The sequence below is a fragment of the Nyctibius grandis genome, chromosome 6 (assembly GCF_013368605.1).
Source record: "Nyctibius grandis isolate bNycGra1 chromosome 6, bNycGra1.pri, whole genome shotgun sequence".
NCBI classification, from domain to species: domain Eukaryota; kingdom Metazoa; phylum Chordata; class Aves; order Nyctibiiformes; family Nyctibiidae; genus Nyctibius; species Nyctibius grandis.
Genome location: NC_090663.1, coordinates 57,137,229 through 57,162,421, shown reverse-complemented (window position 1 = coordinate 57,162,421; position 25,193 = coordinate 57,137,229). Strand labels below are relative to the sequence as shown.

General features: G+C 44.9%; 1 protein-coding gene across 1 annotated transcript in view; it reads left to right on the top strand.

The window, feature by feature from the left end:
* UNC5C (unc-5 netrin receptor C) overlaps positions 1-24,488 on the top strand; it is a 273,678-nt gene extending 249,190 nt beyond the window's left edge. Inside the window, exons 9-16 of the mRNA XM_068403228.1 lie at positions 344-688; positions 3,550-3,631; positions 12,759-12,933; positions 15,257-15,490; positions 20,484-20,633; positions 20,869-21,033; positions 23,975-24,155; positions 24,325-24,488. Coding sequence (XP_068259329.1) covers positions 344-688; positions 3,550-3,631; positions 12,759-12,933; positions 15,257-15,490; positions 20,484-20,633; positions 20,869-21,033; positions 23,975-24,155; positions 24,325-24,488 — 1,496 coding nt within the window. The remainder of the gene's footprint in view (positions 1-343; positions 689-3,549; positions 3,632-12,758; positions 12,934-15,256; positions 15,491-20,483; positions 20,634-20,868; positions 21,034-23,974; positions 24,156-24,324) is intronic.
* The last annotated feature ends 705 nt before the right edge of the window (positions 24,489-25,193 follow it).

Below are 25,193 nucleotides of genomic sequence, written 5' to 3'. Positions count from 1 at the left end.
GATCTACTGAGTAAGGAAAACATCTTGCCCTGAAGCTAAGCATGTCATGCTTGAAATCTGAGTGCAGCCTGGAAAAATAATCCTAGTGAGAAATCTTTAGAGCAGAAATGTGCTGTAATTTTGTATGACAATTCGATTCCATAGCAGTTGGGGCAATACAAGCCCTGGGAGTTTGCTGGAGAGATGCATGGAAAAGGAGACGAATGTCAGTCTGCAAGGACTTTGTGTATCTTAACCTTTGGTATGAAAGGTAAAATGCAGAATGCACACACAAATTGTTACCCGGAAGAAAGTCAACAGAATAGAGAAGTGATACAGTTCTTCCTTGTCATCTCCAATGCAGACCTCCTGGCGGTACCACCAGACCTCACTTCTGCTGCAGCCATGTACAGGGGTCCTGTTTACGCCTTGCATGATGTCTCTGATAAAATCCCAATGACCAATTCTCCAATCCTGGACCCGCTGCCCAACCTGAAGATCAAGGTTTATAACACCTCTGGCGCAGTCACTCCTCAGGATGACCTCTCTGACTTCTCCTCCAAGCTGTCCCCGCAGATTACACAGTCCCTGCTGGAGAACGAGACTCTGAACGTGAAGAACCAGAGCCTTGCTCGGCAAACAGACCCATCGTGCACTGCATTTGGGACCTTCAACTCTTTGGGAGGTCACCTAGTAATTCCCAATTCAGGTAAGCACTAGCCATGTTGGCTTAAAGGCTCGGTTGTTTTGTGTTTTTCAGTGGAGTTAGCTTGCTTTTATGCAGGAAAAAACAAGGTCACTCCTGGGACTCTGCCTTTTCTTTGTTCAGAACAAACATGTCTTTTCCCCCCATTCAGGTCTACTAAGATACTTCAAGTATTCTTTTCCCGAAGTCCTGGACACCTTTTTAACAGACTATTGCAGGGCTCTTAGCCACTTTCTGAGGCATGCGAGGCTTCAGAGCTTCCCTGTATGAAGTGCGATTCAGCATCCTTGACCTTTTCCTTTCATGCAGCTCCAGAAAAGGAACTCCAAGCCAGAAAGCCTCAATCTTGTCATCACACATAAAAAGGACAAATTAATTAAAAACCAAATTGGTTGTTCCACTTCCACTTCATTGCAGACTGTGTGGTATTGAAGTAGGACAGCAGAATACTAATTTTTGGAAGGTTTTTTTTCCTGCACATGTTAAATACCCAAGGAAAATAAGGCCCAAAGAGTGTCTTTTCTATATTTCTTTCCTTGTTCTACATATTGTTGACTTGTTTTGCAACTAGGAAGAGGGGGACCAATCAGCAAGTGCCTTTAGATGTGATTGTGAAGTGCTGCTCAGTCTTTCTCATATGGTATGAGGCCAGGCTGCTGGGCCCCCTTCAAGCCACCCAGGCACCAGGAGGCAGTTTCAAAGCATCCAGGGGGCTCCTGGACAGTCGTGGGAGAGCTCGGCTCTCGCAGATGGATTTTTTAGGAGAGCCATACTGCTGTTTGGTTCCTAATGAAGTGTTGATGTTCAAAGGAAGTTCAGCACCTAGATGTTCCCGTAGGTTTGGCATGCTAATCAAGAGTGACATTAACATCTGAAATGGGGTCAAATTAAATGCATAAAACACTGGATGTAGGGGATATGCAGGCTACACAGGGGTCAGGGAGTCCCCTTGCATTGGTTTCTCTGGAGCTCTGACTCCAGGTAGGACCACAGCGCATGTGAGACCACAGCTCACAACTACCTGATGCGATAGCTTAAGGTTTCACAGCGCTTCTGCCTCCCTCCTTTACATTATGTGGTCAGCTTTTTGCCATTTTACATCACAGTGCCCTGGCCAAGGAGATAGTGCCTACCCTTGTCTCTTGCTCTTTTGCTGGATCTTTTCTTGCTTGTTGATATTATGGAAAAGCAAACGCCTGCGTGACCCCGGACCTAGGTGGTTTGGTCCTTCCAGGACGCAGACCCACATTGCCCAGGAAGCAGCCAAAAGTGGTTGGTGAGCAGTAGCTCTCCTCTCTGAGCTACCATGGAACAGGGGCAAAAACAGCTATTAAATTTAAAAGCCTGAGTGAAAGCTGAACTACTTAAAGAAATTTGGTGCTGACTGGTGAGTGTTGTTGAAAATTTATGCTATACAATCCTGGATTTCACATTTCTCTAAGTAGCAGCTAAAGGAAGATATTAATACTTGGGTTTCTTATGCCATAGTGGTGCACATTGTCAGCAAAGTCTGTTAGTCACATTTAATACACATATATTAATATCAATTTGTTAAGAAAAAAATGGTTATTTATTGCTGTAATCCCTTCAAAATGATTAAAATAAATTTCGTAAAATACATCAATCTGTCTACCACTACGGTGTATTCCTCTGTGCAGCTTCTAGATGTATGTATACCCTCCTAGTAATATGATGAAAGCCCTTCATTTACACTACACCTGCCCTGTTACAGCTGAGAACATGCACAGGTAAGGTTGTAACAGGCCTGTAAAGAAACAAGTGTCTGAAGGAGTTCGTGGAAAATGCTTTCCTAGCTAATCCCTCCCATTCAAAGCCAGGTATGGGACTGAGCCCCTGTACACCATCACATGAGAGATCTCCAGCGTAACCAAACCACGTATGCCAAAGAACAGAGACAGGGCCATGCAAGGTTTCTATAAAGCCTCTCTTGTGCATATGCATATAAGTAAATAACCTGCCTGTAGGTTTGTTTTCAGCTATGTAGTAATAACTGTATTAAAATCCTTGCTGCTGTTTCCCAGCTAATCCACATCTGCAAAGACAGCTGGCTGAGACACGTCCAGCAGAGTGAAATAGCTCGTTCCTGTGGTGACAGGACCCTCTATTTTCTGGGGAGTCACTTGCTACGTTTCTGAAATTGCAGTAATGTAGAAACAGTTATTTGTAATCAAGTGTGCAGGTAATCATCACTGCAAAGGGCACAGAGCATATTTGCCCACATGTTTTTTCAGGGTTGGAGACCTGAATTTTTGCGCCACGCTACAGGACTAGGCACATTCAAAATACCACAAAGCCCAGTTTTGTCTCCCTGGTAGTCTAATTAGAAGCTGAGTGCATTAAAAGACAAGATGCCAGTCACAGAAGCCATCTTTCAGGGAACAACTAGTTCTTGTTGCTTCCTGGGACAGTGCTCCACTGCCTTGCTTTCCTGATTTTAATTAAGTAAGAATTGCCTGGGGAGAGATGTCCCGTTATAGCTGTTGGAAATTTTAGTCAGTTGTTCGTTTTTCCATCATTTTAAAAGGTAAGCAACAGTGTAACCATCTGTCTACTCTTTAAATAAAATAAAAGGGAAGGGCAGAAAATCCTCTTCTTCACATCCGTATGTCAGCGCTGATGCACAAGAGGAGTAAGAACAGACCGGCTGACTGCCAGAGGTGCCAGGGTTGCAGTAAATAGTTTTTTTCTCCTGAGCTGCTGAGGTCATTTAGAGTCTGCTGGCAAGGCTGGGTGAAAATCGGGCATCACAGCCTTCATCTTCTGCCTCTCCTGTCACTCCTCTTCACAGGCCCACTTGCCTTTTTTTTCTCCATTTTATCTTTTGTGTCTCTTCTGTTCCACAGGAGTAAGCTTGCTGATCCCAGCGGGGGCCGTTCCACAAGGGAGAGTCTATGAAATGTATGTGACAGTTCACAGGAGGAGAACATGAGGTAAAAGACTGCCTTTACTTGCTTGTGCATTGATGGAGGGGAAAATGTAATAACTAAAGACCTGTGGTAATATGCTTATGCAAAGCCTACTGCGTTGAAGCTATTTGCTGACTTGGAGGTAATGCAAGCAAAGCCAAGGATAAACTTTACCACAAACCCAGCTCAGACTTTTGCTTTTCTAACCAAGAGTTGCACTCTGCAGCAAGCCCGCAGGCTGGGGGGATGCTGAATCATAGCCAGAAGTGAGGAAAATGTGCCAGCATGAGTTTGGTGCGGCAGAGAAGGTGTGAGGTAATCTCTTAATAAAGACCTGTGCCTCAAAGGAGAAGGAAGCGGAGGAGCAAGGTGGCAAATTGGCTCAGCAGAGGGACAGGTGCCTGAGCACCTGGCTTCGAAAATCTCCTCTCCTAATATAATGAGGATGAATTTTTATTTTACCCTTCATGGGCTTGGCTAGTCCATGAGGTGAAGAGGATGGAGCCAAAGCTTTTGGTGTCCTTCACCCCTCCTTGCTCCGAGGTAGAAGTAAGCTGCTCACAGTTGTCCTGCTCAGCCCCAGGCACTCCATGCCGAGGGCCACCCAGAGCCAATGTTGGGATGACTCCTGTTCTTCTCACCTGTTATCTGCATGTATGGCCAATTCATATTCTAGATCTTAATGTGTACTGAGTGATCTGACAGCCTTGGCATAAAAAAGTTTCTAAAAAGGCCAAGATACCATTTGAAGCAGTTTAGAAAAACCTAATGAAGAGAAAGGTGAGATCTTAGCCTGCAGAATGGACTCGTGCACAAAGGCTTGAATGGCAAATGTGAATCTAGCAATGATTAGATGGTACTTTGCCTCTTTTCCCTCCTTATAGCTAGATACATTTTTTTGGCTCAGCCCCTTAATGGCTTTTATTATGTGCTAAGCCACAGCTGTTTATACACTGCATGATATTGAACACTATTCTTTAGCTTGGTAGTCTTTCACCCATACTAAAATAATCTGTTGAAGAAAAAATAAGTAATCCCTCCACCCACTCTTTTGCATACATTATTCATAGCCTGCTCTTTGAAAATAGCTAATTGCAGCTACAGAAGAGATGTCTCTTTTCATATCTAGTATTGATTGTGTTCCTATTACTTTTGGCTGTGTTTTAAAGACACTTACAAACAGCATTGAAAAAGGACTCTCTGCTGCAGAAGGAAAAAAAATTAAAATCAGAGGGCATCCCCTGTTATTCATCTTGCCTCCAAATCTCCCTTTTTACAACATCTAATTCTGCCAAAAAAATTTTTATTTAATTTGTAGAAGGAGCTATATATGTAGTTATTTTCTTTCCAGCAAGTTATGGAGGGAATACCTGCCTCCTTATTCATGCAACTGTGGACAACCAAAGTCACATGGTAATCTGATTTATAAATCATAAAACCTCCTCTATGTGCTTTGTGATAGCCGTTACTCAGGAGGTCATACAGGGAATAGAAGGATAGGTTAACCTGTATAGGGAGAAGCGTCCTTGGAGCTCTGCTGTCTGCCAAACTGAGCAAGTATGCTGAAGTATGCCTGCAGAAGTGAAATGAAAGTGATCCTCACTTGCGATGGAGACTTTGAGAAGTGATTTCTTTCCCTAGGGGAGGAGAGCAGAGAGCGGGCTGCCTTGGCCATAGGGGCAGCAGGGCTCATCCTATCATGGTGGTAATCTCTTCCTGGGTGCACAGACCCCAGCTGCTTATTTGATTCATGGCAGTTTTTCAGCCCCCCCTCCAGCATGCCAGGCTCTTCATGCTCATGGAAACCAACCACTTCTAGGACATTTAAAAAGGAGCTCATTGAGTGTCGTCTAGGTCACTTGGAACTGAATAGTCACCAAGAAGGGCTTAAACACTGCAGGACTGTAACGTCCTCCCTTGTTACCTGCTCCCTTTCCCCAAGTGCCCAGGAGCAGAACGGGGTGGGTGACACCCAGCACCCAGCTGTAATAGTCTCCTGCTGCAGGACTGTGTTACCAGACACTTCACTTTCTGTAGCGGGGCTGCAGCTTGGTCAAAGCCTCTTCTTTCTGACTGCATGGGCCACAGAAGTTGCTTCATATAGTCGGAGTCATATGGGTACCACAAGTTGGTGTGCAACGTAATTATTTTTTAAATCCACTGCTGCACTCTTACAGCACTCCAGCAGAGAGTAATAGCCCACAGTAAGGACTAGCTGCAGACATTTCCTTTTGTGGCCAATCGGTAACTGGAGTGTGTTCAATAAACCCTGTGAGACCCTATATTTATTTTCATGTGTGCTGTGTAAATGTGTATGGGTTGAAAAGTCCTGCCGTGTGTTGATGTAGTTTGGAAGGGGACATACAGGAAACTATAAAATGGGTGTTATGATCAGAAATGAAGGCAGGCTCTTTTTCTTGATATACAGCCACCACTGAGGTGAGATTGTGGTCCCTGTAGCGCTACCCTAAATAGAACCAGTGCAGCGAGAGGTGCACCATCACAGCTCACGTATCTCCAGCAACTTAAGATTTAGCTCACAGTTCGTTTGCAGAAATATGAAACGACTTCTGAACAGTCAAACTGAAACAGGAAATCTGTTATCTCTCAGAGTCCAGCAAATTCCGCTTTTCTTTTCCTTCCTTTGTTTTCCTAATACATTTCCCCAGTTAGTCTCTGAAACCTGTAGCACAGACATTTGAGAGACTTCACAACCCAGTAATATTACTCTTTGTGTTGCCTAGCATATTGGTTAGGAGAGCTTTCCGAGACATTCTTATTTATTCCATTTCATATCTATCAAAGCATGTGAGAGCAGGAGAGTCACCCTAAAAGCATTATCCTTCTGTGGTGAATTGGGGTTCTGGTGGCTTGCAATAAACGCTACTTGGAGGCAGGTTTTTTTCTGTAAGTGTTAGCGTGCCTGTGGCACGGTGGGTTTTCTCTTTTCCTAGACTAACACTCCAGCAGGCTCATTTTCCTGCTCCTGCACTGTGAGCTAATCCTCATTCTGCCTGTCATTCGAGGCAAGATGGATGACAAGCAGCTGCCAGGCTCTGATCCCTGGCTGGCATGAGAGATTCATGTTGACCTTATGGAAAGGTCCATGTGCTTCATGAAGTAGCTACAGTGGGGAAAACGGTATCTATGTGTATATATGTGTTTCTACATATACACATGTGTGTGTGCATATAGACCTATATAACTGAAAAAAAAGACAAGCCTATGAGAATATTTTACAACTGTTTGCAGGTTTCTGTCTTGAAGCTCATCGGCTTTTTCAATGGTGATCAAATGTTCTCTCCCTTAGTCTGGGGAAGCATCACTGACTTTGAGGTTTGCAAGGAGGGGTGCCTTCTTGAGCTGTGGTCTCACCTATAAAATAAACACGTTGTTGTGACCAGTACCTGGCAAGAGCCTGTTTCCATGAGTATCTGTAAGAACCTAGGTCTTACATGACTAAGGATTAAATAGCATGAGTATAAACCTCCAACCTTCAGGATTTTCTTGGCTGTCTTGGGTTAAACTACAAATTTAGCTGTGAGCTAAATTAATAGAGATGTGTGCTTCCTTTGGAAACACCTGGCATTGGGCGAGTGCTAGACAGGGTCTGGGCCTTGATGGACACTGGTTTGATCTTGTACAGCAGTTCCTGTGTTCCCATGTGAACCCCTGCCGAGCTTGCACAGCTTTAGGTAGGAGCTACTCTTGCATACTCTAATCAGAGGGAAGAACTGCACTAAATGTGGCACAGTGAAGGACACTCCTGTATATTCCATCATGCAATAGATGATGCAAATGAGAGCGGATGTCGCTGTGCCCACGGAATGTGATAACCCTGAAGAACGGAACAAGCAGCAGTCCTGAAGATCTTGATGGAAGACACACATAAATTGGGCAACTTCCAAATTAGCTACCTTAAAAGAGAGCAGGGTCGGGTGAGCCTTGTCAGGATTTCAGTCGGTGGTTTCATAGTGAATGTGTAGACTTTATTTTAAAGTCACGCAGCTGATCAATGAGTTTGATGCAAGGAGCAATGTTGCCTTTTTCACCAGTAAACTCCAAGCTTACTGATGTGAAATAAAAGAAATTGAAATCTTCCACATCTTGTTTCTCTACCTTCCTTCTGTATCTCAGTTGTATAAACAAAATTACTTCACAGCTCCAGAAGACAATTTCATGAAGTGCCAATCATTATAATTGAAAAATTCAAAATAAGACCAGGGCATGAGCAAAAGGGGAGGAAACCTCTTCAGATCATTTTCCTTCTAAAGATAGACAGGCAGAAGAACCAAGGTCAGTCAAGAATATTAAGTTTAAAACTTAAGAAAGAACACATATTAAAAATAAAGCCCCAGCAATGAAAGGAGAAATAAAATGTCTTCCCTCTGACTTTTGGCTAAGCTGTGTAGAAGGGTTGCCATCTGTTGCTAGGAGTTAGCCATTCCTCTCTCCCTGCTCCATCCTGTGCTTCCTGAGCTGCTGTGATTGCCTCTAGCATTTGTGCATGGTGCCAGGGAGCACAATGTAGGCGATGAGGAGCAGAGATTTCTCTAGTTGTGCTCACATCTGCTGTCTGACAGCTACCTTAATAAATGCAGTCTGGCTTGTTACAGGGAGATGGTTTCGAGTGAGTAATCCCATTAAAAACCACAAATTTGATTGTGAAGGGACCAGATATAGTGAATAAAAGTTTGTTTGCTTTTAAATAAAACTTGACTGTTCTTGATAAGCAGTGCAGGATGGGACATCTAAAAATATCTGAAGACCTTTCAGTTACTGTTAGTGTCTTTTAATAGCAATGTTAAGCAGAGAATTGAATTTTAGTCTCGGTCAGATCTTTGTAAAACAAAAACATCTCTTTTGCCTGCAGTGAAATGAACTTCGGAGTCATACTAGCATAGCTGATGCCCAGTCCCATCTAATAAGTAGTCCCAAGACTGCTGCAAGCCTAAAGTGAAGCACATGTGGATAGGGTTATTTTTGGGTTTAGTTGTTGGGGTTTTTTTTTTGGATAACAGCCTGAAAGTAGGTTCTGACCCACAGTTTTGAAGATGTCTGCTCATAGATCTTTCTGCTTTAGAGGAGATAGCTCTCTTGCTCTATAGGCTCCCCTGTGTCTGTGTTTGTGCTGGATCTCCTGCGATCTGTAACATAGAAATCACAATACTTGATCACTACAGGAGCTCATCTAGGCCAGGATCCTGGCTTTGATGGTGCTGCATCACCTGCTCCAGGAGAAGGTAGAAAATTGCTTGTAGTGAATGACTACACAATAACCTGTCTTCAGGGGAATTTGTTGTTTACTAATCCCATCAATTAGTGTTCAGTTTATGCCTTGAAGCAGAAAGATTAATATCTTTTGTATAATATATCTTGTCTACTGCATCTGTTTCTGTTCTCATTAGCTATAGTAATGGCATATCCTTTTGTTTTAAAAATGGAAATTAGAAACAGTGAGAAATGAGAAAAGATCTGTCAAGAGATTTTTGGTCCTTTTTCCTGTCAGTTGTCATAGGATACCTCTCTGCTGTATGTGCCATTGCGTGGTTTAGCCTCATTCCTATGGTTTCAGGTGTTTATTTCAGAGGATATCTCTGCGTTCCCTAAACACCTGCAGTCATGTTAGAGGCTGGATGGGAAAGGGAATATCACCTCAGTGTGCTCTGACATGTCTTGTCCCATACAGCCCAAGAAATGAAATTTGCTTTTACCACTGTGTCACATTACAGGTTGATGCCTGCTGCATTGCAGTAAGCTCACCTGAGAGCTTTTTCACTTTCATTGATTTTCTTTGCTACTAAATAACTATGTTTGGAACTTGTTTGCTCTGGAAGTGTAAGCTGCTGTAGCAATTAATAGGATTTCATTTCCTTCCCATATTTTTACCCTCTCTTCATCTTTTGCATTATTTTCTGGCTCTCATTGTTACTTGCACATAATTCCCTTGTTTACTGTTTTCTGTAAATTTACTGATTGTGTTGCTATTTACATTGTCTTCGTCGTTGTGAGTAGAAATCCTGGCCTCACAGTAGTCAGGGAGAGGTTTAGCATTGACTTCAATAGAACTGGGATTTCACCTATTCAGTGACACTGACCCCTGTTTCACTCCACTCGAGCACTTCTCTGCAACTCATTATGTCTCAGTTTTTAAAGGCTTAAAGTAGTTAGGTCACTTGCAGTCCCCAAATTGGTGGAGAGCTGAGGTGAGTCAGTATCTGCATGAGGTGGGTGGTGGAGGAGAGTCATTGGGACCAGCAGTTGTCCATAACGTTGTGGTGCCAGACCCAGACGCATGTGTGGTTGGCAACTGGGGACTACAAAGTCAACCACCCTCTCAGCTGGCCCATTTTTCAGCTCTTCATTCGTCAGAGTCTCCTGTATCATAAACATCCAGGCCAGGCATGCATATCTCATCCACTTGGCAATCAATCTGGTAAGTCTGGTGACAAAGATGCTGTTTACCAACTTGGGGAAAAAATACTAAGCCTTCCTATTTTTTTGCATATCTTTTGAATGCTTGTATCTGCTTCCCATCTCATTTGCTGACTGTGCAGTCTGGAGTGCCTCCTGACTTTGTGTTTTGCATCATTTTTTTATACTTGTGCTAATCAGATATAAAATGTTGCGGTGCAGAGTCATGCCCTCCATCAGAGTCCTAAAATTTAACAGCTAACAAAATTTTGTCACGGAGCAGTGATTAAACTTAATTTTACTTTGAGACAACTTTAGGCTGTATGATTTATCATTACCATATTATTTTAATGACCTTTTGGCTTTTTTTTTAACTGCATGCATCAGTGCTCAGATTCTTTCGATTTTAACTCATTTTTCACCTAAAAGACACTGTATGAATTTTTTTACAGCGATCATGATATATTCCCTCCTATATTCTTTTTGACTGATGGTTTTGTAATTCAGTACAAAAAAAACCCTACAATAACTTGTATTTTTTTTCCTTCCTTCTTCATGGGTTCAGTAGTCTTTTAAATGAAGTTAGGTTAACCAGATGATTAAGTCTATAGCTTGTCATATCTGTAGCTTTCCAGACAAATTTTGTAATTTTCAAAGATCTTTCTCATAAGACAGTACATTTTTTGAAATTTCTTGAATTAGACTGTAGGAGAGTGTTCAAATACCCATTAATGCACAAGGTAGATGACCATTAAAACCCACCACCACACTGTGAGTGGTTTTTAAGCTTTTTATTGCTTCTTATGAAGAAAAAACTGAAGTAAATGAGTCTGAAAAAGAAGCAACATTTTAGTCAAAAACTGCCCAATGATTTATTCAGTTCAGTCTTGCAAGAGGGTGATCTCTGATCTTCTTAATCTGAATCCAGAGATCCCTATAGCATGCAAGAGGAGCTGGGCTAGCTACTCTATCTGCTAGCGTTTCATTTCTTTTGTGTACTGTTTGTTAGGCTAAAATAACCAGCATAATACTTGATAGCTGTCCAGATTGTTGTATTTTACATATTTTTTGAAAGGCAGCTATCGCAGCTGTTTACTTCCAGTCCATGGTTTTTCAGAAACAATTGTTAAGTCATTTAGTAAACTCATCAGTTAATTTCCACCGATGCATATCATCTGGATTTACTGATTTGCATAGATTAGAATTTTTCCATGCCGGACCTTTTTTTTTCTCAAATGTTATAAAAACCTCCCACAACATTTGTAGCAACAAGAGACACTTTTTCAAAAGTGTCCTCATCCCACTTTGAAAAAGGATTTCTCAAAAGTTTGTCTTTCATTTTCTGTGGGATTAATGGATTATTCAGGGAGAATTAAGGTGGGCAAAATTAGGATATACCTGTGGACATATCTTTGCAATAGCCAGAATAGGTGCAATAAATTGAATATCGAAACAGCTTCTATCCTGCATTGGCCTCCTTGAAAACGTTATCTAAGATTACAGCTACTTTTTTTTACTCTTTCGTTTGATAAAGGCAAAGACTTGCAGAAATAAACAGTATTTAATGTTGTCTCAACTAATTCCACTAAGACCAATACAGATGTGAATACAGGGATTCGTAAGTGCAACGAGGGATTGAACCCTTAGCCAGAGCAGAAGATGGGAGGTCCTGTGGGCAGATCTGGATTTTAGCACTGATCACATCGAACACTTTTACTCTCCTGCTTGCTGGTTTCTGGATCATGAATTTGTCCTGTGTATTATTAAGGGAGGCAGTTGATGAGGCACATCACCAGATGTCAGGATAGTTAAAGTCACTCATGCTTCCTCTGGATTTTAAGCTCCTCAGCAGTTGGTCAGGGATAGGTTACACATGCATGCACACATGCACACGCATGCACACACACAGACACACACACTTGTACACAAACTACAGTGTATTCAATGTATCCTATGCATTTACATGATTTCCTCTATCACCCATTTCTAGGGACTGGCCACAAATGTGCTGCACAATACCCATGTTTTTAACTGAACAGCTCCAGGTTATCACTAGAAATCTCAGGCTTTGCAAGTGTATTTTGCCCTCTGCACTGTTCCTTACCATCCCTTTGCCCTTTCTCCCCTGCCGCCAGTGACGCCTGCTCCCCTCAGGCATATTTGCAAAAGCCATTCTGGTGGATCTGAAGCCTTTTAAGTCAAATGGAGTATCAGTAGCTTTGGTGATGGCTCTGAACCCAAATTGCACGTCTCAGATGTGCTGTATACTACTTACAAGGTTTCAGATGTTCTCATTAGTTCATTCTCTTCCTTTGTTCTTCAATTTTCTCTGTCCAGACAGTAAATAATTCTCACACGTGGTGCTTGCAAGAGCCACTGCCCATTTTTGCATACTGCTAAACCACTGCCAAATGCAGCAGTGACCACATTTCGTCAGTGGGTGAAATGAAGCCTCTGAAGGTCCGCAAGGATCCTTCAGAGTTGGGTGTGCTCAGGAAGTGTGGTCTATAATTTGCTGCCACCTAAACCCACATTTTGAACAAATGAGTGATATTTGGCAAAAGAAAACATTTTGGGATTTGGAAAAAAAAACCCCACCCAAACCAAACCCACCCATTCTTTGCTTGCACAATCTTTTTATTTTAAGAGCATGATTTTTTTTATTTTTACATACCTGAATGTACCTTTTTGCCTTTTTCAACTCAGTTAACATATCCCTCTTTCTGTCCCGTTGTCAGGCCACCTGTAGAAGACAGCCAAACCCTGCTGACGCCAGTGGTGAGCTGTGGCCCACCCGGAGCACTGCTCACTCGGCCCATCATCTTAACTATGCACCACTGCGCGGAACCGGACACGGAGGACTGGCAGATCCAGCTGAAGCACCAGGCTGCCCAGGGGCTGTGGGAGGTGAGGCTCCAGAGCTCCAGCCTGTGTGCTGACTGCGTGCAGGGCTCTCTGCTAATCCTTCAGCTGCCTTTCCAAACCAGGATGTCTGTATTTCGGGTTTTCCATGTGAGATGCATGGCTGCTGCAGGCAGGCAGGCAGGAGGGCACCAGGTGTCTAAGCTGCCCAGTGCCTATACAGAGATTGTGTCTTGGGGCAGTTTGGTGCCTCCTAGTTCTGGCTATTTTCCATGAAATAGCCTTCATCGCAGGACTTTGACACTTGAGCTTTTGGTTGTGGCAGGATATTGTGCTGAAGTCATGGGGAGAGAAGGAAGAGAAAAGGCAAAATAAAAAACAATGGCTAAAAATAATTTCTGACTTGATTCTGGAGAAAATGTTTTTTTACGGAGTAGTTTGAACTCCCCTGGTTTATAGTCCGTTTTCAAGAAAATGAAAATAATGCTGCAAATGAACTCCTGCTTCAGCATCAAGAGGTCGGCCAGCTTACTAATATTTATATGCCTTACTACTTTTCTTTCCTTTTTCCCACCTAACATGTTGGTTGAGCATCACTTTGACTCGGTTCATGCAGACGGGATCCAACTCTGCACCCTGTTAACTCAGGAGCTGCGCAAGCGTTGCTGGGTAGTGCAGGCTTGGTGGGAGCCTGGGGTGGTTCCTTGCCAGTAGTGCAGCAGGAGGATGCCCTGGGGCAGGGTGGCAGAAGGGTCTTTCACTGTAACTGGAGCATAAAGTGATGGTTCAACAAGGCTGGGCTGTCCTGGCAGAGCCTTCCTCTCCAGCTCTGGGCTCCTAGGTACCTGCTGCCACCAGTTTGGTCTCACATAATTAATTTGGCAAGGGCGCCTTCTCCTACCAGTAGGTTTAATGAGGGCAGGGTGGCTTTTGAAGTCAGTTGGGCTGACAGCAGCAAGAATGCTGTGTCCAGCGTTGCCTTCAAAAGGCTCTTGGTTTTGTCCCCTGCCTGTGGCACCGGCTCTTCCTTACACTGGGAGGGAGTGTGCAGTGAACACAGGTCTGTCGCACCAACTAATCTGCACCCCACTGGCCTGACTCTTGGCACCGCACGTATGTTCCTTATTTGTGTTTGTGTGTTACTGGCACCTCTTCATTCTCTCCCCTGTCCTCCTCCTGCCCTTGACAGAGCGGTTGCTCCGCCGGCCGTGCACATGCTCTGGTGCCAGCACACAGCATCCACAGGGTCCCTGGCCATCGCACCACCATATTCTTCCTCCGCTCAGTTCTGGAGCAGCTCCTCCAAGCTGAGCCCCACACGTGCACGCACACATGCATACATACACACACGTGCATGCGTGCACACCCCAGTGCCTCCTGCTAGAGCCAGTGGCTGGCGTGGCCGTAGTGGGGTGCAATCAGTGCTGTAGCACCAGCACCTTGTCCTCCAGAAGGATTGTGCCACCCCTGCAAACATGGCGTGTTTGCCTTTCCTGAGACTTGGAGGCCCAAGCTTAACACCAGCTTTCAGTTGAGCCCACGCTGCTCAGCTGCCAGATGTGTACGTTGTGCTGCGGACCTGCAGGCAGTGGGGGTGACACAGATGAGTTGTGCCGAGCATCATGTGCTGCCTTGTGGCTTTGCAAGAGGCGGCTGTCACCCATGGCTGCCTTTTCGCTTCTGCTCTCTCTCAAAGCCGTTCAAAGCACCTTGTGTTTTATACACACAGGGTTGAATGGAGAAATTAGCAGGAGAGCTGTTTTCCTTTACGCACAGAGTGGGGAGGTTGTCTGCATTCGGGCTGTATTTTTTTTTTTCTTCACCCTGCAGTCTCGTGACAGAGGATTATTCCAACAAAGCAGCAGATGATATTTCATGTAGATGTGGCGCTCGGCCATCGTAGAGGTTACTTCCCTTCCTTGAGTTTTTATAACTCTATGTTGTCATGCTTAGGAAGTGAAGGGCAGTTATTTCTTCAACACTTCTGCAGCTACTGATGTTAAATCATAGTCACCGAATGATTAGTTCTGCAATATCTTTTTCGATAAAGTACTGGTGATATTTTCATTATTTGCCTAACTCTGCCCAGGGCTTTAAAAGGTGATGCAGAAACCAAAGGAAAGAGTTACAAGTCTTAAGAGAGTGAGGACAGGAGGAGGTTTCTACCACCATCATCACCTCAGAGAAATCATCCCCTCCCCGTGCCTGCACAGGAGAAAAGCCAGAAGCAGGAATTTTAAATCGATTAATCTAAGGTGCAAACAGCAAGGACTTTGTGCATCATCCAGGTTTGAAAGCGGCATTGCTGCCTCAAAGGAGAGCAGCTCTGAGGGGTCGAGAACTCTAACTTGGCTTCTTTCTCCCTTAGGATGTGGTGGTGGTCGGGGAGGAAAACTTCACCACTCCGTGCTATATCCAGCTGGACCCAGAGGCCTGCCATATTCTAACAGAAACCCTCAGCACGTATGCCTTGGTGGGACAGTCAATCACCAAAGCAGCAGCCAAACGTCTCAAACTGGCCATCTTTGGACCGCTGTCCTGCTCGTCGCTGGAGTACAGCATCCGGGTCTACTGCCTCGATGACACGCAGGATGCCCTTAAGGTGGTTGTTGCCCTCTTACTCGCTTTGCCTCTCACTCTTCAGCTCTCACAGGACTGCAGCCATAGCGGTGACTAGACCCTCTGCTCCATGTATTCCTGCTCCCTGGGTTATTTTTCCAATTAGAAGAGCTTGACAACAAGCTGCTGTTTTACAGTTTAACCTCCACAGGCTATAAAAAGGGATCTCACACTATTTTCCACCCACCAGTATTTTCTCGTTTGTTTACCTATATCATATCTTGAATCCTAAGATTTTTGCATTATTAAAAGGCCATAAGGTACACGGGGCTTCATTCGTTATTCATGTATTTTTAATGCTAAGTGCCAGCTCTCCAGAGATAGGGAAACATATAAATGCTTCTTTGTAAATAGTTGATAATGATAAAAGAAGCTTCTGGGCTGTTAATCACTGCCTGCTTTCATACTGCTTTATTACACCTCTTTGCGTGCAGCTTTTTGTGTTGGGAATTCGCAACTGAAATAAACCAAAGCTGTTGCTATCTCCAACTATATAAGCTTACTTGCACTGCCTAATTCTGGCATGCTCACAAACATGCACTCACTACATACAGATGAGCAGATATATAACCATACTTGCTATTTCTCTTTATAAATACCTGTATTTATACAGACGGTATCGATAATGCACTCATGAAATAGGTATCTCCAACTGCACATGTAAGAATGGAGGTTATTAAAAGGTGGGGTTTTTTTTCCTTTAATTGTAGCCAGTGCAACTTCCCAAATGCCTCTTCGCAGCAAAATGAGTTCAAACCCTGGCTCTAAGCAGGGTCATCCTGGTGCTGTACGTGCTTTTGTTTCCTCAGCTCCGCATGGGAATTATTGGGATTCAAACCCACATACACTGGCTGGGAGATGTTTGTGTTTTTCAGAGCAGTGACTTCCATCACTGCGAATGGCACACTCCGTTTTCCTCCCCAGTACTATCTGATATCAAGGCCTGCCTGCCTAGGCTTTGCTGCGGGGATACTTTTTCGCTATATGTAAGAAAGGCAATAAAGTATAAGGGTTGAAGCAGGCATATCGTGACTTCAGCTTGGTTTTGTGTGTACAGGGCCTGGGAGCTTGGCCGCTGTCAATGCGTTGGTGTTATCAGGATTTTAGAAACAATTATTTTCCCTGGTCTGATTTCCTTTTTGTTTTTCCTCTTTAAAAAAAGTAAAAAGGATCTTCTGTAGTGATCAAGCTTCCAAAGTCCTGATGGTTTTATGCCTGTGCTGCATAATACAATTTTCCACGGGTTCGTGAAGGCCTGAGGTAATAATAAGTGACTCAGAGGTGCCTTGGACAGACAGCTAATGCAGTCAGAGCTGGGGGAATCCAATTAGGTGTTACTCAAGAGCTGTTGGTTTGTTTCTAATAGACTGTGGAGAGCGTTGCAAGGTATAGTTAATCCAATTCGGTGCGATAGCAGAAGGGATCAGGAGAGGCGCTGAGCAACATGGAGGGACCATCTTTCACCCAAGAAGCTGCAGCCAGCATTTGAGAGGGGAGCAGTCCAGTCCTTGGGCTTCTGCTGCAGGTATACCCCAAAGCGAGCTTGTAATTTGGTGAGAAAAGGTGAGCAAAGTTGGGTGGCCACTGACCCACTTGTACTTACTGCTTTTTTTACAGCAAAGTACATGCATTTTATTTTTCTTCTTTTTCTTTCTTCATCTACCCCAAGACTGAAAGGCCACCCATGGGGTTCAAGACCCAGCTAGCTGGTTGTTTATAGGAGGACAAGCACACATACTTGCTGGCCACATACTCTTATGAACGTGTCAATTGCACTTTTCTGGAAATGAAAGGTCTAGGGAAAGAGAACGTTTAAGAAAAACGAACCTAGTAAACTAGCTGTAGATGAAAGGGTTGAGCATGGACCGGTTTGTATGAACCAGTGTGTACAAACCAGCCCTCTGCAATGGTGTTGTGTAGACTCAAACTATGACTATTTAGAAAGAAAAAAAAGATTGGGGTGTTTGCGACGTGCTTTCACAACAGCTGACACCTCAACAGCCCCAGCCGTGCCAGGAGAAGGTCCTTGGCACTGCCATATTGCCATGGGGAAGGCATTCACTGCTGGCAGTGCAGGACAAGGCGTGCAGACCGGGCTGGGACAGTGGGTCCTGAGGTTAAAAGTAATTTGGAGAGGGTGGGAACATTGTAGGCAGCAAGCGAGGCACCAGCTGCACCGTCTCAGTGTCTTGGGGCTGGTAGCTCTGGGCAAGGCAAGGGGAGGGAAGAGCAGTGTGAGATGTTCCCACATTGGGATGTCTGAGGTTTGGAAGAGCCATTGTAGGGAATTACGTGTTTATTTTAATAGGCAATCGAGTGCATTCTGTTATTATTTACAACTAGGAATGTGTGTGCCATATGCTGAATGTGTCCTAACAGCCACCAAAGGAAGACACGCAGTTGCAGTATAAAACACAGTGCTGTGTTTATCCAGCAGGCTTTTCCTCTCATCATGCAGAGTCAGCACTTGCTGCTGAACTGCTGGTGCCCGCAGTACAGTAGGGAAGTGTAATGACTTGTCATCAGTAAGGGCTCAGTTATTGTGGGAGCAGCTTGGTGGGGTTCCTGGGGGCTGTGGAGCAGCGGGCTCAGCACTGATCACGCGTGCAGCATCCTCTGCTCCGCAGCGTCCTGAGTCACCTGGATGGGATGCTCACAAAAACACTTTTTTGGGGAAGGACGAGGGTAGCGATGACTTTGAGCACTGGCCTCTTTTTTAAGGCTGAGTTTTTCCCTTAGAGGGGGATGCCCAAACTAGGCTGCTGTAAAATAAGAAAGTAATAATATGATAACTATAAAGAAATCCAGCTGCTTTATTCTCATCTGTTTATTCACGTGTGGCTTTGACATTGAAGTATGAGAGTGCAGCGTGGTGCGCGTGGCAGCATAGTGGTGGCTGAGCAGCCTCTCACACCGGCAGCGAGTGCATGATTTCAGGCTGTAGCAAGATGGCATCCCCCAACCTGCCTCATGCTGCGCAGTAACTGTCCTCCAAAAGAAAGGAAAAAAGGCATAACAGGCATGTGATCTTCTCTTGGTTGTTTAATGTGTATCTTCCCCTCTTAACGGAGAAAGGCAATGGCTTACACTGATCACTGTTGCTTGCTTCTGCCCCATTACTGAGGAAATCCTTTCTGCATACAGGTTGTGGCTGTCCTGGTGGCACTGATGATGGAGCGACGCGTTACATGGGTCATTTTCCTAGGAAGGGCATAAGGGCATAAGTCCCAGCTTACAAGGGTGGTGAGAGGCAATGGGGAGGGTGGCCAGAGCCACCTTTGCACAGGGTGAGCAATGCGCAGCTCAGGTTTTGGCTCAGGAAGAAATAGAGGCACCAGCCAGTGGGATAAGCACTGCTCTAAATAAAATGCCATGTGGCTAGAGCCAGCCTGCAGGTCTGAAGGGCTGTGGGAATCATGGCTCCGAATTAATTCTGAATTAATTAGCTGAGCAGCATGGGAGAAGCATGAGCTGCTCGATATCCTCCAGTTGGAGCATGTAGAGGGGCTAAGGTGAACAAGGGTGGTTACCGAAAGTGAGGTGTCCACCCAGGTCTGGTGGGAGGGATGGTGCAGCATCATGCTGCAGTGTTTTTCCCCACAGTAGCATGGCTCCCAGGGCTGGCACTGCACAGAGAGGAGCGGTCGTTCAGCCCTGCGCCCCACGTGCTTGATAGGTGGCATCTGTAATTAGCTCACGCAGTGCTGCGAGCTGTCTTCTGGCCCTTCTAGGGAGGTAATTCAGATGTAATGAAGATCTATAGTAATCAGATAATTACTATCGATTGCTCTTTAGACATCTTGACGAGGTAATTGGGGGCCACTGGAAAGAAGCTGGAACTGATTCATTGGTGTAACCTTAATCTAAAAGGTTTCTTGATTTTGTTTCTTTTCCTCTAATGGCTGATCAACAAACATCATTTTAGCTTCAGGATCTGCCAGGTACTGGGCTCACCAAGGACAGGGGCTTTTCTTTTATGCTAACTAGATCCTGAAAGTGATCAAGAATAGCTTGTTTTGCACTTAGCTAAAATGGAGGCTCCTTTAGTTGGCCTGGGGTAGTTTTATGTGCCCCCATACTCCTTGAGTGTGCTCACTCGGTACATGATTGGCTTTGGCCATGTGAAACTGGTTGGTTGGTTTGCTCTTGTAATTAAATATGACTGAGTTTGGCTGTGTTGGTTTCTAATGGGGCTTGTGTAGTGCCTTTGTACTTGCTTCTTCATGTGGGCTGCAATCAAGCTGTTTGTAGGCAGTTGTCTACTGTGGTCTCATTAGTTACAGGCATATATTTGTTTTTAGCTGCAGAAAATGAGCAGACTCTTGGCTTACTAGATTTTAATTACAAGATCATTACTTCAGTAACCCTGAACCTATGTATTCATATGTACAAAATGCTCCATCACAGTGTCTTGCTCCTGTTTTGATACCATCCTGCTTGACGGTTAGTCTCAGAGTAGGCATCTGTTACCTCCTGTACTGCTCTGTCATGGAGCAGTTTGCCAGGAGGCCACAAGCTGAAGGACCAGCAATATGCACAGATCCCATGTCAGAAGGACCTATGCAAATAAGAGCTTCCAAGAAAGCAAAATAGTAAAGCTATCATTAGATGTCCAGTTTGGTGAGAAATGGAAAAGACTGATATATTTCCGTATTCAAACAGTGCCTGTATGCAAAGTCTTTGTGTTCAATATAATTGCATGCAATTAAGCTTTCTGCTTATAGGACATGTCAGATAATGGTGTGTCTCCCAAAGGATACATGGATGCCTGCATCCCTGCTGGGCTGCTGCTGTATGATAAGGGTAAAGGGGTTATACTAGTGCAATTCAAGTTCACAGGGAAACACAACTCTGCATTTTTTTCTGTATTACACAAGTTACAGCATCTACAGCAGTTGATCTTGAGGAATCAGAAGACCAGTGTGCTGTCTTGATGAACCTGACTACTTTCTTCTTGTTATACTGCAATACTGCAGGAGGTCCTCCAGCTTGAGCGGCAGATGGGCGGGCAGCTTTTGGAGGAACCCAAAGCTTTGCATTTTAAGGGAAGCACCCACAACCTCCGCTTGTCCATTCATGACATTGCCCACTCTCTCTGGAAGAGCAAACTGCTGGCTAAATACCAGGTGAGTGTCACAAACCATTCACATTCGATCCTAGCAGCAAGGCTTAAAGAAATACAGTGACACACAGGGTGTTTAAAAAACACCAGGTGCCAGACTGCAGTGCTGTGGACTTTTTTTTCCCTGGACCATTTGCAGTGACAGTAGCATGGAGCCCACGGTCTCCGGTCATATAGCATCCATGCCCTGGTCCCACATCCCTCCCTGACTATACCTTTTTTTTGCTTTTATCCTGCAGGAGATTCCCTTTTACCACATCTGGAGCGGATGCCAGAGAAACCTGCACTGCACCTTCACGCTGGAAAGGTTCAGCCTGAATACCCTGGAGCTGGTATGCAAACTCTGTGTGCGACAGGTTGAAGGAGAAGGGCAGATCTTTCAGCTCAACTGCTCCCTCTCAGAGGTAAATGACATCGGTGAACTTCTCTATCCGACTGCAGGAACGTGGGAGGGCTAAGGAGGTATATCCTTTCCCATTGCTACCTGTTTGGTGCTTCCCATTTTCCTCCTGACTGCTGGGATGGACATAAGAGATGGATTAAGCCGTTGCTTTGTGTCTCCTGTTGCATTTTCCCTTAGTTTCTCTGATCTGGAAGGGAGTATATCCCTTTCGAGGGAGGGAGGAGGGCAGCTATGGTCTCTGTGCTAGTGCTGCGTTTCTGTGTCTATGTGGAGGAGCTCTTTGCCTGCCACTCCATAATGCATCTTGCAAAACACTGCATGGTCCTGTTTCCTGGCAGTGCACAAGACCATCATGCCTAATGTCTCCCTGGAGAGGGAGGAAGGAGAATAGGAAAATATCATTGCCGTGTGTTTGCATGAGCCACTCCACTCTGATCCCACATAATAACTGCTGTGCAATAGGGAATATCAGATGGTCTAATTGCAATAGACTTTTCTCCTCAGATTTTGCTACTGCTACAGATCCTGACTATTATCTTTGACAATTTTTCTTTTGATGGCTGACATTTTCCAGTAGAAAAATGATCATATGTTTTGGAACATCTTTGCTGATGCTACATAGCACCTGGAGAATTTTTGCTCTTTGGGACAGTCAAGCTTAGGGCTGAAACCAAGTGATATGTTCAGCTGTGAAGTGGCATGGACTTCAGTGAATGTGCTGGTGGGTTTTATGCCTGGTACCCCCTGTGGCTACAAAGAGCAGGCTCTTGGGCCGCAATCACTGCTGGCTGACTTATGGAAGGGATGGGAGACCACAGACAAAAGTTACTTGTGCTGTAGGACCCCGACGGTGTGCACCATTACCCATAACATCTGCTTGGTTATTGGGTGTAAAGTTACATATTCAGCTGGGGACTACACAGCATTAAAGACAGATGGTAAAACAAGTATCGTAAACAATTATTGTAATAAGTGCTGCATTGAAGTAATCTCTAATTTAACCTCGCAGAGAAGAGAAAGAACTGAGAGTAACTTTAATGAAATGCAAGTATACACTATAATCATCTTCAGCTGCTTGTGTGTAATAGGGCCTGGTAATAGATTCAGAGGGAACAGGATAATATTCTTGTCTTGTGCTGCGATCCCATCCATCAGGGATGAATAGAGGGAGTGAATAATACCGCTGTTATCAAGGCTGCCTATTGCAAAATTGTTCCTCATGGTTGACACCTCGTGATGTTCCCGAGCCCCAGCGAGGGGCAGGAGGACCTTGGGCTGCTGAAGGCTGGCATACAGGGTTGTGTCAACTAGAAAAAAACCCTAAAACTCAGACAATTTGATGACAAAGGTCACCTGGAAGTGTAATAATAACAACCTGGAAACCAGTGTGTATGCCTCTAGAGGTGTGATAAAGACACCAGACCAGGCATCAGGCAACCTTAGCTGTGGTTCCTCATGTTTTATTCTATGGTTAGGCTAGTGGTATCCAGCTAGTGGTGAGGCATTGGACGACCATGCTGATGCCTTTCTTCTTTGCTAGATCTGTGTCTCTGCCTCTGTCACCCTGCAGTAAAAATATAGTAACACAGTTTCCTGCATCCTCCCTTTATGGGCTTTCTTTTTTGTCCCCTGTAAAACTTCTGCAGATTAAAATGTCTTATTCTGGCTTTATACAGTATCTTCCACTGGGACTTCAAAAATACAAATGCAATGAGTGCCAAAACATGCACATTTGTGAGGCAAGAGGAAGATTGCGATGAAGGTCTCCCACCGTTTGTTTTTGAAGCCCCCTTTTTATCTTGCGCTGTCGATACTCACCCAAAAGAGCCCCACGGCACCGCCACGGATACCTGGGCTCCTTCTGCAGCAATCCTGGTGCACTTGGGGCAGCAGGCCACCTCGAGAGCTAGGGCAGAGCTGCCTCAATGTGTTGCTTGTGTCCCTTGGCCCAGAATAAAAAGGAAAGGTTGTCCATCTGCGATGCCACCAGTCAGCACCCTACAGCTGCTTGTGAACTGCCAGCGCGGGTGAGCCTGCAGGCAGCTGTGGTGGCTTGCCAGTCGTTTTGCCATCTCTGGGGCAGCCCCCACTGCCAGGCGGTTAGAGGAAAGTTGTCATTTCAAGGAAGAGATAAAATCCTTGCCCAGAAGAGCCATCTGCTTGTTATTCCCAGCAGGTCACATTACAGCTGTTTCATGGGGAGCCTCCCAGCTGGGAGGACTACATCTGAGAGCATCAACCCCGTACCCACAGGGGACAGGCTGGCTTTGGAGGTGACTTTCCCCTTGAAACACTGCTGCCACTGCCTTTGAGTGCAGTGCTGGTCTCGGGGAGGAGGGCGATGGCCACCCACCAAGTGCTCCATCTATCTCCAGCACAGAGTTAAAGCCGCATGAAAATGAGGGATCAGCTTGTGCCTGAAGCAGTATTAACTGTCTCTCCATGGTCTGCCTGGCATCAGAGGCTTCAGAGAGCACAGGTCCTGCCAAAGGGATGTCAACGGCATGAGCCCAGTGCTGGCTTCTTGTGGGGTGGGGAGGGGTCTTAGGGGGCTGCTGGGAAGGGGCTTCTGCCAGCCAAGCCAGGAAAGCCCTGTTCCACACTAGTAGTAGCAATTTGCTCTGAAATGTGTCAAAGTGCCTGATCTTTCATTATTTCCAGTAAGTGATTAATTAAGCTGGGCTTAATTTTGTCCAGCCATAGTAATCTTCACCCTCAAAAAAAAAAGGGAAAAAAAGAAATCTGCTGTCTACCCAAAGCTGATCATAAATATTTCTCTTTTTCAGCTGACTAACATAAATGCTTGATTAGCAGAGGGCTGCTCCCCTCTAATGCAAGTAAAAGCACTGAGTCTCAGAGGATACACTTCTGCAAACGTCTCTGCACTAAATAAAAAAACTGCTGTATTTATTTTTTTCTTTTTGCTTTCTTTCCAACCTCAGGAACCTACTGGCATCGATTATCCTCCTATGGACTCAGCAGGCACCATCACCACCATAGTAGGGCCCAGTGCTTTCAGCATCCCCCTCCCGATAAGGCAGAAGCTGTGCAGCAGCCTGGATGCGCCCCAGACCAGGGGCCACGACTGGCGGATGCTGGCCCACAAGCTGAAACTGGACAGGTGAGTGGGCTGCCTACATGTGGTCAGGTGGCAAAGCTCTCCCGGGAGGTATGTGCAAAAGGGTCCTGGTGAGGGTGAGTGACAGCAATGGGGATGGGCTGAAATCATATAAAGCCAGGTAGCCTTCATGCAGCTCAAAAAATGAGTTTCCTTTTGGCTTGTTTGCAGGTAACCTGAATTATTTTGCTACGAAATCGAGTCCCACCGGGGTGATCCTGGATCTCTGGGAAGCCCAGAATTTCCCTGATGGCAACCTGAGCATGCTGGCGGCGGTTCTTGAAGAAATGGGAAGACATGAAACTGTTGTTTCTTTGGCAGCAGAAGGAAATTACTGATGCAGCCTTGGCGTGAACAGGAAGGACGGACGCAGGGAGCGGTAATGCCCTGTTGTTACAAACGAGAATTGAAATGAAAACCCAGACCAATGAGTTACACAAGAGACATTTCAGAGAAGAAAGCAAGCAAACAAACGGAAAAAAAAAAAAAACAGCCCTGACCTTCACACGTGCTCTCCTTGTACGTTATCACAAGATCTAAAAGAAATCCTGCAAAGTTGTACCTTCAAAATATAAATCAACCTAATGTTCCTCTCGGCTTGGCTGTACACTGCTTGGTACAGGATTTTACAGTTCCTAGGAACGCTTTTTATTGCTATCCAGATATATGGATAAACTTTCTTAACAATCCCAGTTTCTATGGATGTTGTTTACATCAAATTCTGGACAGGGGTAAGGAGACTGTCCATGGCTCTTTATATTTTTTGTTTAAAGCCATTCTAGACAAGGCTATGGACAGTTGGTTGTGGCTATTTCAGCTTATTGGTTTCTGGTGAATTCAGATTTTTGGCTACAATTCTGCACATCGATTGTCTCACAGTGATCCTCATGTCATTGTTCTGTTTCCTAGACCTACTTGTAAAACAAAAAACAACACCAAAACAAGAAATCGGAGTTTAAGAGGTGTGCATCTGGAAAGCAGGTACTCTGGGTGCTAAGCAGGAACACACGTAACGTCCCCTTCCTTCCCTGATCGAAGTCCCA